The sequence below is a fragment of the Coregonus clupeaformis genome, chromosome 39 (assembly GCF_020615455.1).
Source record: "Coregonus clupeaformis isolate EN_2021a chromosome 39, ASM2061545v1, whole genome shotgun sequence".
Taxonomy (NCBI): Eukaryota; Metazoa; Chordata; class Actinopteri; order Salmoniformes; family Salmonidae; genus Coregonus; species Coregonus clupeaformis.
Window position 1 is genome coordinate 19685079 of NC_059230.1, and position 15760 is coordinate 19700838.

At 45.1% G+C, this 15760-nt stretch overlaps 1 protein-coding gene and 1 pseudogene across 1 annotated transcript; both read right to left on the reverse strand.

The window, feature by feature from the left end:
• Positions 1–618: 618 nt before the first annotated feature.
• LOC123482858 lies at positions 619–7830 on the reverse strand. Its single transcript, XM_045211819.1, has 5 exons — positions 7772–7830; positions 7377–7573; positions 5714–5830; positions 5227–5567; positions 619–950 (listed from the first exon to the last, which is right to left on the reverse strand). The coding sequence occupies exons 1-5, from the start codon at positions 7828–7830 to the stop codon at positions 831–833; spliced, it is 834 nt and encodes a 277-aa protein (XP_045067754.1). The 3' UTR covers positions 619–830.
• A 2794-nt stretch (positions 7831–10624) lies between these two features.
• Positions 10625–14396, reverse strand: LOC121554263 (annotated as a pseudogene).
• Positions 14397–15760: the final 1364 nt, after the last annotated feature.

Consider the following 15760-nt stretch of genomic DNA (forward strand, 5'->3'; position numbering starts at 1 on the left):
CTACCTCATGAAGCTGGTTGAGAGAATGCCAAAAGTGTGCAAAGCTGTCATCAAGGCAAAGGGTGGCTATTTGAAGAATCTCAAATATAAAATACATTTAGATTTGTTTAACACTTTTTGGTTTACTGCATGATTCCATAAGTGTTATTTCATAGTGTTGATATCTTCACTATTATTCTACAATGTAAAAAAATTGTAAAAAATAAAGAAAAACCCTTGAATGAGTAGGTGTGTCCAAACTTCTGACTGATAGTGTATTTTGCATGCAGTATGTCAGTGGACTGTGTTTCTCATTGTTATGGTCGTGATCAACAAAGTAAGCATGAGAGAAAACACATTGACACCACATAGACATCCTGCTGAAAACCACATAGTGGCCTGTCCAAAGCAAGGAGACGGCCTCATCTTGAGCTGAAAGCAGACCAAAATGTTCAGGTACTGGTGAACAGTTCACTGAGTGTATGATGCGTGGGTGGGTTTAACATGGTAACAGTAGGTTGTCTCTGTAAAAGCCCTCTGGACAAACATTCATTCAGGCATAATGTATGTACAGAAAACAAGAGAAGGAAGATATTTATTAATGCAAAAAGAAGGCACATTCTGAACACAGGGATTTCAGGAGAGCAGTTCAATCAATTAACACATACAGCATAAGCAGGGATGATGATGCTCAATTGAATTAGAAGTCGCAGGCTAATATTTTTCTAATGCAATACGAGCAACTAAGCAATCTCAATAAATCATCATTTGCTATGCATAGCGATGATTCAGGATCTCCTACTTTACTCAAAAACCCAGCTATAGTCTATTGACATTGGCCTTAACTTTGTCTATTTCCTGGTGGTGTAGATTATGATTAAGATGGTCAGACAGCAGAGGAGAACTCCAGTTCTTATGATGTAGAGAAGGACCAGGATTCTCATCTGTGAATCAGAATCAAAAGTCACCATCTGAAAGAATAAAATATACTGTATCACTCCACTATAGTGCTATGGGCAGTAGTCGATACAGCGAATCAATCATTAACTGTAATGTTTGTCTTTTTAAAATAGCATATGGATTAGGAAATGTAGTCTACCTTCAACATCCAGCTTGTGTCATGGATTCAGCCGAGGCTGCTCCTCCTCCTTGCTCGGGCGGGCTTCGGCGTTCGTCGTCATCGGAGTACTAGCTGCTACCGATATATGTTTCTGTGTTCTACTTGTTTTGTCTTCATTGTACACACCTGGTTCCCATTATGTCTATGATTTGTTCCCTATTTAACCCTCTGGCTCCCACTGTGTTGTGTGCGTGTTTGTTCTATGTTTGGTGTTATCGACTGTTGAGCGGGATTGTCCTCCCTGCGTGGAGTTTATGTTCATTTGATATTTACGAGTAAAGTACGTTGTCTACTAGCTCTGTGTCCTGCGCCTGACTCCATCCTACCGCTACACCGTGACGCCTGACAGAAACACGCACCTCAAGTGGAGTCAGCAGGCACATTAATTCCTTCCGGATCAGTGGAGGAACGCGTCCAACAGCAGGCGACCATGATACACCATGGAGCGATAGGAGAGAGGGGGTTTTCCTACACCTCCTCCAATTACACAGCAACCCACACCTCTGTCCACCATCATATGCCCTCTCGCTCCTGAGGGCATATGATGGTACAGCTGCCAGAGAGAGCACTCGAGTGGGCCAACGGCGAGTGGGGAGGAATAGACGCGGCGTCGGTGCGCTATGAAGATTTCACCCGCCGCTTCCGGGCGGTATTCGATCATCCACCGGAGGGGAGAGCGGCAGGGGAACGACTGTTCCACCTCAGACAGGGGAAGAGGAGCGCACAGGACTTCGCACTGGACTTCAGGACCGTGGCTGCCAGCGCGGGATGGAACGAGAGGGCCCTGATTGACCACTACCGATGCAGCCTACGGGAGGACGTTCGTCGGGAGCTGGCCTGCAGGAACACCACCCTTAACCTGGACCAGCTGGTAGATATGTCGATAAGGCTGGATAACCTGTTGGCGACCCGCGGACGTCCGGATCAGGGTCCGTCCATTCCATCCCCCAGCACCTCCGACCCTATACCTATGGAGCTCGGAGGTGCTGCTCTCAGGGAGACCGGAAGGGGGGCCGTCTCCTGCACCAACTGTGGCCGCAGAGGACACACTGTTGGTCGGTGCTGGGAAGGGTCCTCAGGGAGTCGAGGCAGCAGGCAGAGCACTGGTGGACCGTCCCAGGTGAGTAGGCAGCCGACTCACCCAGAGCTCCCTGTTGCGCACATGTGTATTGACATCGAATTTCCAGAGTTTTCCCCACATTCCCAGCATAAGGCGCTCGTAGATTCAGGCGCAGCTGGGAACTTTATTGATCGTAGGTTTTCCCGTAGATTAGGGAATCCTATTGTTCCTGTTGATGTGCCCTTCCCTGTACATGCCTTAGATAGTCGCCCTTTAGGGTCAGGCCTGATTAGGGAGGTCACAGCTCCACTCTGGATGAAAACGCAGGAGGGTCATGAGGAGAGAATTAGTCTCTTTCTGATTGATTTTCCTGCATTTCCAGTGGTGTTGGGGCTTCCCTGGTTAACCTCTCATGACCCCACAATTTCATGGCAACAGAGGGCTCTCAAGGGATGGTCACGTCAGTGCCCGGGGAGGTGTGTAGGTGTTTCCATAGGTGCAACTACGGTGGAAAGTCCAAACCAGGTCTCCACTATGCACATTCCCCCCGAATATGCCGATTTGGCTCTCGCCTTCTGTAAAAAGAAGGTGACTCAATTACCACCCCATCGACAGGGGGATTGTGCGATAAATCTCCAGGTAGGCGCTGCACTTCCCCGGAGTCACATGTATCCTCTGTCACAGGAAGAGACGGCTGCTATGGAAACATATGTCTCCGAATCTCTGGGACAGGGATACATTCGGCCTTCCACTTCATCTGTCTCCTCGAGTTTCTTTTTTGTGAAGAAGAAGGATGGAGGTTTACGCCCGTGCATTGACTACCGTGGTCTCAATCAGATCCCTGTTAAGTACAGTTATCCACTACCTCTCATTGCTAGTATGACGGAGTCATTGCACAGGGCGCGCTTCTTCACTCAATTGGATCTCAGGAGCGCGTACAACCTGGTGCATATCCGGGAGGGGGATGAGTGGAAGACGACATTTAGTACCACATCTGGGCACTATGAGTACCTCATCATGTCGTACGGGTTGATGAATGCTCCATCAGTCTTCCAATCCTTTGTTGATAGATTTTCAGGGACCTGCACGGACAGGGTGTAGTGGTGTATATAGATGACATTCTCATATACTCCGCTACACGAGCCGAGCATGTGTCCCTGGTGCACAAGGTGCTTGGTCGACTGTTGGAACATGACCTGTACGTCAAGGCGGAGAAATGTCTGTTCTTTCAAAAGTCTGTCTCCTTCCTAGGGCAACATCTGTCCACGTCAGGGGTGGAGATGGAGATTGACCGCATTTCGGTGTCCCGACTGTATGACACAGAGGAGAGGTCCATGGAGCCCACTCCCATACTTCTGGCTTCGTGTCTGGTGGCACCGGTGGTGTGGGAGGTTGACGCAGACATCGAGCGCGCGTTACGTACAGTGCCCACTCCCCCCCAGTGTCCAGTGGGTCGTGCCGTTAGATGTCCGCGATCAATTGATCTATTGGGCTCACACGTCACCCTCCTCTGGTCATCCTGGCTTTGGTCGGACAGTGCACTGTCTTAGTGGGAAGTACTGGTGGCCCACTTTAGCTAAGGACGTGAGGGTTTATGTTTCCTCCTGCTCGGTGTGCGCCCAGTGTAAGGCTCTTAGACATCTGCCCAGAGGGAAATTACAACACCTACCCGTTCCACAACGGCCGTGGTCCCACCTATCGGTGGATTTCGTTACGGACCTTCCCCCGTCACAAGGGAACACCACGATCCTGGTCGTTGTGGATCGGTTTTCTAAGTCCTGCCGTCTCATTCCTCTGCCCGGTCTCCCTACGGCCCTACAAACTGCGGAGGCCCTATTTACACACGTCTTCCGGCACTACGGGGTACCTGAGGATATAGTGTCTGATCGAGGTTCCCAGTTCACCTCAAGGGTCTGGAGGGCGTTCATGGAACGTCTGGGGGTCTCGGTCAGCCTGACCTCAGGGTTTCACCCCGAGAATAATGGGCAGGTGGAAAGAGTAAACCAGGATGTGGGTAGGTTTCTGCGGTCCTATTGCCAGGACCGGCCGGGGGAGTGGTCGGTTTTCATCCCCTGGGCAGAGATGGCCCAAAACTCCCTCCGCCACTCCTCCACTAACCTTTCTCCATTTCAGTGTGTATTAGGTTATCAGCCAGTGCTGGCACCATGGCATCAGAGCCAGATCGAGGCGCCTGCAGTGGAGGAGACCTGGAACGCTGCCCATGCACGCCTGCAATGAGCGAGCGCCGACCGCCACCGCAGTGAGGCCCCAGTGTATACACCGGGGGACCGGGTCTGGCTCTCGACCCGAAACCTGCCCCTTTGCCTGCCCTGCAGGAAGCTGGGTCGGCGGTTTGTGGGGCCATTTAAAGTCCTGAGGAGATTGAAGGAGGTTTGTTATAGGTTACAGCTTCCTCCTGAGTATCGTATTAACCCCTCGTTCCATGTGTCTCTCCTCAGGCCGGTGGTAGCTGGTCCACTCCAGGAGTCTGAGGAATGGGAGGTTCCTCGAGGGGGCACCGGCATACTCGGTCCATTCCATTCTGGATTAGAGGCATCGGGTAGGGGGCCTGCAGTATCTCGTGGAGTGGGAGGGGTACGGTCCAGAGGAACGGTGCTGGGTCCCTAGGAGGGACATCCTCGATCCCTCCATGTTGAGGGATTTCCACTGTCATCATCCGACTCGCCCTGCACCGCGTCCTCCTGGCCGTCCCCGAGGTCAAGGGGGGTAATGTCACGGATTCAGCCGAGGCTGCTCCTCCTCCTTGCTCGGGCAGGCTTTCGTGGTCACCGGAGTACTAGCTGCTACCGATATATGTTTCTGTGTTCTACTTGTTTTGTCTTCATTGTACACACCTGGTTCCCATTATGTCTATGATTTGTTCCCTATTTAACCCTCTGGCTCCCACTGTGTTGTGTGCGTGTTTGTTCTGTTTGGTGTTATCGACTGGTGAGCGGGATTGTCCTCCCTGCGTGGAGTTTATGTTCATTTGATATTTACGAGTAAAGTACATTGTCTACTAGCTCTGTGTCCTGCGCCTGACTCCGTCCTACCGCTACACACTGACGCCTGACAGCTTGGTCCCGTTCCCGAACAGTATCTCCCCACATGAGGCCACAGCACAGTAGTAAGTCCCAGCATCAGAGAGGCTGAGGTTCCTCTTGGGAAGGTTGTAGACACAGCTCTGTCTAGGAGACCGAGCTTCAGGGCTCTTCTCACACTGATCACTCCTGTCTCCAATGTTGTAAATGATTCCTGGATGGGATTCTCCTGAGCCATGTCTGAACCAGTAGACACTGTGTTCTCCTGCACAGGTCTCAGTGTGTATTGTACAGTTCAGAGTCACAGAGTCTCCTTGCTGGACTGACTCAGACACAGACTGCTGGAGCACAGACATGCTGTTGGACCCTGAATCTGAAGAGAGAGACGGAGTAAGATCATGGTGTGTAAATTCTATTTTCATGCTATATTCATTTATCGCCAAATTCTTACGTTTATTTTGAATTTTATGGTACGAAATGAAAATCCAAAATGAGGGAAGGAAGTTAAGTTACCTTTGACAATTAAAACAGTTCCTTCTCCAAATTTGACTTCGCCCACTTCCATAGCACCACAGTAGTGTGTAGCTGAGTCCCATGGCTCTGTCTTGGAGATGGTCAGGTTACAAGTGTCTCTTCACACTCAGATGTTTAGTCTCAGTGAAATCCTTGGTAAAGTGGTTGAAAATGAACTCTTGAGCACAGTGAAATTATGATGCCATGAGAAGAGGCTTCTGTCCAACAGTCTGCTTGAAGCCAGCAACATAGGTCATCAAACTAGATGGACAAAAGCAAGTGAGAGTCACACTACCTCCCAGATGAGTTACTATCACCAGGTCTGGTTGGACTATGTCCATAGTAAATGCACAAACTATAAAATAAAATAAAGACAATGTATCAAAAAACATTTATACCCATCACAAGCAGTTGAAGTTGACACAATGCAAAGTTACTGTGCCTCCAACATTGGCTGACACTATAGACAAAGGGCTGGCTGGGACTGTCACAGATAGAAACATGATCTACACAGCAACATAAGTAGATAGACAAAAGCAAGTGAGAGACACACTACCTCGCATCCCAGTAACCATCAAAGGGTCTGGTTGAAGAATGTCCTTCATAAATGCAAAAACTGTAAAAGAACAAATATTTTCTACTCATTATTATTATGCTTTTCATATTCATACTAAATGTAATTTAAGTGGATTTAAAAGACAAAACGGGTCCACATTTAAATGTCGTACTTACCAAAGTTGGCGTAAAACAAAAACATTGTCCAATGTCTGATCTTCATTGTAATGTCAATCCTTTCTGCACTGTATAGTGTGAGGGTCTGACAACAGGGCACCTCTTTCATGATGACACTTTACATGTAGCCATCATACAGGAGGAGGGAACACTGAACTGAGAGACCATTGGCTGACTGAACAGGAATAAAAGCTACAGTCTAGCAAGTGTGTTTCCCATAGTTTGAGCAGCCCAGACAGACTTTTAAAGAAGACAATCAAGTCAGAGTTATTAGATCAAGCCGATCAAATTGTGCCTTGATACACTGCTTATTTATTTGGGAAATTAAACTTATTAAGACCAGTTCTCTTTTGATGTTTGGACAAACAGTAAAGGATCATATTCCACTCTCTAGTGCCTCTGATATTGAGCCCATCCCAATCCAGCCTAAATTTCTCCCCCACAGCATACAACCTGCATTTTTGGCACTTGGTTTTCAACATGAAATAGTATTTATCACGTTTCAGGAGAAGACCCAGATGCAGACAGTGTCGAAGTAACAAAAGTCTATTACAAAAACACGGGGCAGGCAAACGACAGATCAAGGGCAGGCAGAGGTCAGTAATCCAGATCAGAGTCCAAAAGGTACAGAACGGCAGGCAGGCTCAGGATCGGGGCAGGCAGAGGTCAATAATCCAGGGTGGTGTGACAAGGTACAGAACGGCAGGCAGGCTCAGGGTCAGGGCAGGCAGAATGGTCAAAACTAGAAAACAGGAACTTGAAAAAGACAGGAGCAAGGGGAAAAATGCTGGTAGCCTTGATGAAACAAAATGAACTGGCAACAGACAAACAGAACACAGGTATAAATACACTGGGGAAGATGGGCGACACCTGGAGGGGGGTGGAGACAATCACAAAGACAGGTGAAACAGATCAAGGTGTGACAGTTGACCAGGGTTCCGGCTTTGAAACTCAGCGATGAGGCCTGGGTCCAGGATGTCCCTAGCGGGGACCCAGCACTTCTCCTCCAGGCCATAACCCTCCCAGTCAACCAGGTACTGGAATCGCCTGACCCGAGGTTGAACCTTCAGGAGACGCCTCACCATGTAACCCTGTTGGCCGTCGATGAGGCGGGGGAGAGGGGTGGGCCTGGAAACAGGAGACAAAGGGCTGTGAGACATGGGTTTGATCCTAGACACATGAAAAGTGGGATGTATACGGAGGGTACGGGGCAACAGAAGACGAACAGCAGAGGGGCTAATGATCTTGGAGATGGGTAACGGACCGATAAACCGGGGGGAAAGTTTGTGGGACTCCACCCGGAGGGGCAGATCTCGGGTGAACAACCATACCTGTGCCCGAGACGATACCGGGGAGCCGGGGTCCGGTGGTGGTCCGTTTGTCATCGATACCTGGATGTGGTCTTGAGAAGAGCCGACCGGGCTCTCCTCCAGGTACAAAGACAGCGGCAGACAAACATCTGGGCTGAGGGAATGCCGACCTCTTCCTCTTGCTCTGGGAAGAGCGGAGGCTGATAACCCAGGGAACACTCAAAGGACAAAAGACCCGTGGCAGAGCAAGGAAGGGTGTTGCGGGCGTATTCGACCCACACTAGTTGCTGGCTCCAGGTGGTGGTGTTGGCGGAGACCAGGCAGCGTTGAGTCGTCTACAGGTATTGGTTGGCTCGATCCGACTGGCCGTTGCATTGAGGGTGGAAACCGGAGGACAGGCTGGCCGACGACCCAATGAGTGTGCAGAACGCCTTCCAGAACTGGGACGAGAACTGAGTACCCCGGTCGGAGACCACGTCCACTGGGAGTCCATGGATCCGGAAGACGTGCTGCACCATGAGCTGGGCCGTCTCTTTGGCGGAGGATTGCTTAGGGAGAGGAATGAAGTGGGCGGCTTTGGAAAACCAGTCCACAACTGTCAGGATGACGGTGTTGCCATCAGACGGGGGAAGACCCGTGACAAAGTCCAGGGATATGTGAGACCAAGAACTTGAAAAGGACAGGAGCAAAGGGGAAAATGCTGGTAGGCTTGACGAAACAAAACAAACTGGCAACAGACAAACAGAAAACACAGGTATAAATACACTGGGGATAATGGGGAAGATGGGCGACACCTGGAGGGGGGTGGAGACAATCACAAAGACAGGTGAAACAGATCAGGGTGTTACAGTATTATTAGTTGTGGCAATAGAATGGCCTATTAATTTGTTGGTTACTAATGCCCTTTTAAATATAGCACGGCTATAATTTTGCCCTTTTTTTTATGTCAGCCCATATCCTCTAATTAACCTCAGTAGTGCCACTGCACTATGCATGTCCCTTATAAGTGTATTATGTCTCTGTAATACCTTGTCTTTGTAATACATCTCTTCTTTGATAGAAGTTTACCTTAAGTATTTGAAAGAAATCAAATATTATTTTGTCCAGCTGGTCATTCAACAGTTACAATACTCCAGATGACCCATAGGAGGTCTGTTGTGTCTAGAACATGTCTTGTCATATACAGTATAAGGGTGAAGGGGGGTGGAGCAGAGTGCATATGGGAAAACCCCAACAGAATGAAACAAGTCTATTGTATGTCATTCTCATTACCTGTATATCATTCACAGAAACATGCATTGACTGATGTGTAACACCCGAGAGTGCATGTCTGATTGGACACCAGTCAACCAGCCAACCAGCTAACCAATATGACACACTTTATCTAGTCTGTTTCACTCTCTGGTTAGTGTGGTTCTTATAGGAAGCAAACTATCAGAAGGAGGATCATCCTCTATTGGTCTCCTTCTGATAGAGGAACCTGCAGTAGTGTTTGTGCTTCACAAGACATGTATGATTGAGAATGTACTGAAAGTTCTCCCATGACGTCATCATAAACTGGCCCCTCCCCCTGAGCCCATAGATCTAGGATAGATGGTGCTGTATCACACATGGCACAGTTAACTCAGAGAGTTCAAATAGGGTTCATCAGCAGTTCTATGTGGTTTACAACTGATTTGAGATAACTAAATATATATTACAGTCAGTTTAATAAATAACTGTTTTGCTGTGGCTGTAATCTGTCAGGGCAACATGAACAACAAGTAAAGATAGTGAGAACAACAGTGACACCACATAGACATCCTTCTGAAAACCACATAGAGACACAGAGACACAGAGAGCAGGTAGGAGGGTCCTGTGTGCACAAAGCCAGCAGGCCACCTGACCAAAGCGTAGATACGGCCTTGTCTTGGGCTTACAGAAGATTGCAGAGTACCTGTGAACTTGTTGTGTGGGGGTTGGTGTGAGTGACATTATATCAACACAACTAAAAGAGGACAACACATTACAGAGGAGAGATGACTTGAATAAATAAGTTGTCTCCCATACTTATTCAACTACTCCCTGGAACTCAATACAAAACTACACACAAACACGAGTCATTGTCTTCGTCATATGTGACTCGTTTCAGGAAATAGGGTTATGTCGCTGGTCATTACTTCACAGGAGAGCCATTTGAACGTAAACTTTTTGTTTTCATCAAAATGCATGTTTTGGCAGAAATGCCTTCTGGAACATGTGAACTTTCATGTGCCTTAATAACAAACTTGTATGCCATCTATAAATGCAAATAGAATTGTTAAATTACGAGCCTAGTTGGTTAAGCCACAGAAAAAGACAGCAACCATCCCACTAGCCATGATTGGCAGAGATAATGAGTGGGCTGGACATGCCGAGAGAGGAGTTTGGATTGGTCTGCCATATAGAAGGATTCTGTCTATTTGGGCTGGTCAGCACGTGTAGGTAATCCTGTCTAACACGGCTTTTTAATTTTTTTATTGTGTAGTGGCGCTGCATAAGTGTTGCTCTCCACTTTCTGGAGGATCGTGTTTTGAAATCAGTGGAATTAGAGTATGATAGCTAAATAGATGGAGAAAACACCTGTCTCCGGATTACATCTTCAAACTAAGGGCAACCATGCATGGCATCTGTGACAGGGAGATATTACATGTTTCATATTTTGACAGAAAGTGGTTTCATTTCAAGTTAAAGTCTACTGTTAGCTAGCTAGCTAACGTTAGCTGGCTTGCTCGCTAGCTAACGTTACGTTGTATTGAAACACACTTACAATAAAAACGTTTCAAATTATATATAAAGCCTGAAACACAGAGAAAGCAATGTATGTCTATACGGAGGAAAAGTCTATGTTTCAGTCCATGTTTTGGCACCTCATCCAAGAGTACACAGTGTCTTTCTCGATGGCGCTCCTCTGTCTCTGAGTTTTCGGCTTCTTGTAGATGACATTCAGAGCAGCGTAATGGACCGACATGAGTGTGGAATAGCAAAACAAATTCCAACGACATCAGGAAATGACCTGATATTTTGATATTTGTTTACAGTTCATCAAAATCATACTCAGAATAGTTAACTTTATGGTCTGCATACCTGGTTATGAGAACTGGGGACTCCCGGACCACTTGGCTGAGGGTGCGTTCCTTTTAGACAAAAACATGAAGGAATCATCATCATCATTATCATTCAGTGAATTAGCCCAGTTTCATGACATAAACATGTAATGTACATTGCACCAACAGTTTAAGCATATACTGTATTGTGCGCAATGATAACGCTTACCTTTGAAGAACCGTTATGACCAAAAACAAGCCATGTGCAGTACACCAACAATTAAAGCATATATTATGCACAATGATAACGCTTACCTTGGCACAGCAGAAAGGTTTCCTTGGTCATCTTATACAAAACACAACCAAGGACAATGCTGAGGATGACACAAAGAGCCAAAGCTACACCCAGACAGTACACCAAGAGAACATGGTCCTCCTTACAACCATCTGTAGAAATACAGACAGTGATAGAGGAAATTCAGGACATTTTGTTCAACCAGGCATAGAATGTTGAAATATCACTTACGGTCAATGTAAAGCTTGGTCCCGTGGAAGATCAAACAGGGATAGAGACACAGACTATTATGGATAAATATATGACAATGAATAAGCCACCAGTAAGACACAGCATTATCTGAGAGTCATACTTTCGACTGTTTTCGAAAAACAAAGGTATCTGAATAATATAGAAAACAAAAGGAAGGGAAAGGGGAAACCTAGTCAGTTATACAACTGAATGCATTCAACTGAAATGTGTCTTCCGCATTTAACCCAACCCCTCTGAATCAGAGAGGTGCGGAGGGCTGCAGGTATCTGAATGATATAGCTAAACAAAGGTATCTGAACGATGTCGAAAAACAGCGGTATCTGAACGATATCGGAAAAACAACGGTATCTGAAGAATATAGGAAAACAAAGGTATCTGAACGATATCGGAAAAACAACGGTATCTGAAGAATATAGAAAAACAAAGGTATGTGAACGATATCGGAAAAACAACGGTATCTGAAGAATATAGGAAAACAAAGGTATGTGAACGAGATAGAAAAACAATGGTATCTGAACAATATCGGAAAAACAACGGTATCTGAAGAATATAGGAAAACAAAGGTATCTGTACGATATCGAAATATATTTGGTATCTGAAAAATATCGGAAAACAAAGTTATCTGAATGATATAGAGAAACAAAGGTATCTGAACGATATCCACAGGAGGCACAACTTTTAGGTTGGCTCCATTGGTTATTTGAAGAGGAAGTGAGGTTGAGAAAATGTCTCACCTTACATACAGATGTGTATTCATTGAGGAATCATGCTTATGCTATCAAAAAGGTGTGCTATTAATCTTTAAATGACTTAAAGTCAGTGTTACTGGTTTGTATTTTTTCATCATTTGGGTCGGTGGCTGAGACTAGTGGTACATATGTCCTCTTTGACATACACAGGGGGTTTACATTGTATTTCTCACTTCATGTCTGTAGAAGCAGTTCAAGCTTTCAGGAGGAAGTGAACTCTGGTGAGGTTGGCACCTTTTTGACAAAATAAGATGTGATCATTTGATACCTTTTCATTGAGTGATTCTATGTTGATATTGGGAGAGTATGCCAATGCAGTGAATCTTTTCAGCTCGGCCCGACTACTACATTTTACAACAAATGAGGAATGTACAAAATAGCCAAGTCACACGGACACAGTCAAGCTCAAAGTGGAGGTCAGTAGGGCTAAACTTAAAATGATGCTGATTGGAGGACTGTCACATCCTGTCTTGATGACTCACACCAGAGTAGATGGTTTCTTCCTTTCTCTGTTCTCTCCTCTGTCTCCTGGGCTTGGTACTCTTCTTGTCAGTGAACTTCAGGGCAGTGTAGTTCAGGCCATCATCGTCACCGTGGAGCTATGAGGATGAAACACAGACTCACTCAATTCAAACTCCGGGTCAAATTTAATGCTGTAATATTTAGCTTTAATACTCTTATCCAGTCTCACTCTTGATACAGCAATTCTGCAAACCAGTTGGTCAGATGTGTTGGCATGAGGCTTCCCATACTGGCTCTGCTGAAAAGGGGTCCCCGCTAAAAGATAAATGACAAAACATTCAAAATACTGGAAACATACTATGTATGTCATATTTTCTGCTTCAAAATGAATTAGGCTTGTGAAATGAAAACAATGTCCAGAGAGGAAAGTTGTAAAAGGAGAGCTAGCCTTCACCCTTCTTTTTGATCTATAACTATTATTACTATTACTATTAGCATGAAGACTTTTACTGTACCTGCACAGTGTTCACATCGTGACCTCTTCATTCTCACACAGAGGATAACGTTGACAACCACACTCAGAATCACAGCAGTTGTCAGGCAAGATAGAATGATGAGGAAAATATGATTTCTCTGATCACCCAACAGGTCTGAAACGTAGAAAAGAAAACGTGATTATTTTCTATTATTCTTTATTCCTCAGTGCTTTTGGCATAAAAGTTAGCTATAAAAGTTATATCATTTGAAATCTACTATGAATTGAAAGCGGTAGATTTACATATTGATATTTCCTACCATTTGATAGAACATTAGTGGTGTATTTTGATTATGCACAGCTTACCTTCGATGTCCAGATTGGTCCCGTTCCCAAACAGTATCTCCCCACATGAGGCCACAGAACAGTAGTAAGTCCCAGCATCAGAGAGGCTGAGGTTCCTATTGGGGAGGTTGTAGACATAGCTCTGTGTAGGAGACCCAGCCTCAGGGCTCTTCTCACACTGATCACTCCTGTCTCCAAGGGTGTAAATGATTCCTGGATGGGATTCTCCTGAGCCATGTCTGAACCAATAGACTCTGTGTTCTCCTGCACAGGTCTCAGTGTGTATTGTACAGTTCAGAGTCTGAACCTGAAGAGAGAGACGGAGTAAGATCATAGTGTGTAAATTGTATTGGCCTGGTATATTCATTTAGTGCCAAAGTCTAAAGTATATTTCTAATTTGATGGTGCAAAATGAACATCTAAAATTAGGGAAGGAAGTTAAGTTACCTTTGACAATCAAAAAATGTCCTTCTCCAAATTTGACTTTGCCCACTAACATAGCACCACAGTAGTATGTAGCTGAGTCCCATGGCTCTTTCTTAGAGATGGTCAGGTTACAGCTGTCAACTCCTCTCTTCACAATCAGATGTTTAGTCTCAGTGAAATCCTTGATAAAGTTGTTGAAGTAAAAACTACTTTGGCCACTGTAAAGTGATGATGCCATGGGAAGTGGTTTCTGTCCAAGAGTCTGCTTGTACCAGAACAACATTGGCATTCATGTCAGTTGGCCAAAAGCAAGTGATATTCACACTACCTCCCATCTCATTAACCATAACAGGGTCCGGTTGAAGAACATCCTTGGTAAATGCAAAAACTGTCAAAGCAAACAAACAATATGGATCATCAAGATGAAGATTGAGAAACATCTAAAATACTTGCTACAAAGTAATTCAAACGGCTTCTAAAAGCCAATAATATTTAGATTTTTAAAAAAAGATCTAAATTCAAATTTCTTACCAGTTGGCATAAAACAAATATATTGTCCAATGTCTGATCATCATTGTAACGTCAATCCTTTCTGCACTGTATAGAATGAGGGTCTGACAACGGGGCACCTTTCATATGATAACACTTTACATAGCCTTTGTACAGTGTATATTTTGTTTTAAGATGACTGTGTAAAGAAACTGAGTTATTGGATCAAGGCAATCAAATATTGGCTTGATACTGCTGGTTATACTGTATATAAAAACCTTTACTTCAATCAGTTCTCTTTGGATGTTTGGTCAGGAAACAGTGAAGGATCTCTAGTGCCTCTAATAGTACAGACCCCAACCCAGCCCAGCTCAAGGGTTAAAGTTTTCCGTAATGTAAATATGCCCCCCACTGCATAAAAGCTGCATTTCTGGCTCTTGGTTTTCATAATAGGCCTCCACCATTAAATACTGTTATTAGTTGTCATAGCATTAGCATTGAATAATATTTTTGTTGGCCTAATTTCAAACCTTTGTTTGTTACCAATGTATTTTTTTCTTTTCTTTACACATGTCAAACCACATCCTCTAACTAACCTCACTAGTGCCACTCTGCATGTCCGCTATACATTTCCTATGAGTGTAATGCAAGGCTTTGAAAACTTAGCAGATGTCGTTTTTGATAATTGCAAGACACCAGACTGGTTTACAGTTCACTTACCAGGTATTGTGTTGGGAGAATACCATTGGACCTCTTACAGTGGAGGTTCTCATCACCTTTCCAACGCCTCACTGCTTATGACCCGGTGGCTGTATTATACACTACCGCCATCTGGAACAACACAACACAGAGTAGATTGACCTTTACAGTGACCTTTTCATCTCCAATGTTTTAGCAAATACATGGTGCCGGTAGGCCCAACTAATTCTCGAACACATTCAGCCCACAGATATAAATAGATGGATGGATGGATGGATGACAAGGTATAGTGGCATAAGGATGTTGCTCACAAACTTCTCTGAATCATGTTATCCAGAAAGTAACCGCTTGTCTATTGGTTGCCTTGGCTTTAATGGTTTATGTGGCTAATCGGACGCAGGCAAACAGCACTCAGAAAAACAGGCCTTGTGTTCTGGAATCTAATCTGATTACTGGAGAGCATGTGGTGTGGCCCCTTATGAGAGTAATGTAATTAAATACCATTATTATATAGGCTACATGTACACTATTAACTATTAGTTGTTATGAGTGCAAATCAATGTCACTTTTTTGTAATCATTTAGGGTCTGAAAGGAAGAAAATTGAAATTGTTCAAACCCTACAGAATTTGAACTGTGTGACTGCTGTGGTTCTCGTCTTTGTCCACTAGAGAGCGACATTCTCTCATATTTAATCTATGGACAGATTGTGATTTTCTCACTTTCTATGCCCAGGTCGGTGTATGGTG

Coding starts and splice junctions, on each gene's coding strand:
- LOC123482858 (XM_045211819.1), bottom strand. CDS start 7,830: ATGACAAACGGACCACCACCGGACCCCGGCTCCCCGGTATCGTCTCGG. Junction 7,574..7,771: donor TCGTCTCGGGCACAGGTATG/GTTGTTCACCCG, acceptor TCCTGTTTCCAG/GCCCACCCCTCTCCCCCGCC. Junction 951..5,226: donor ACGGGACCAAGCTGTCAGGC/GTCAGTGTGTAG, acceptor TTATTCTTTCAG/ATGGTGACTTTTGATTCTGA.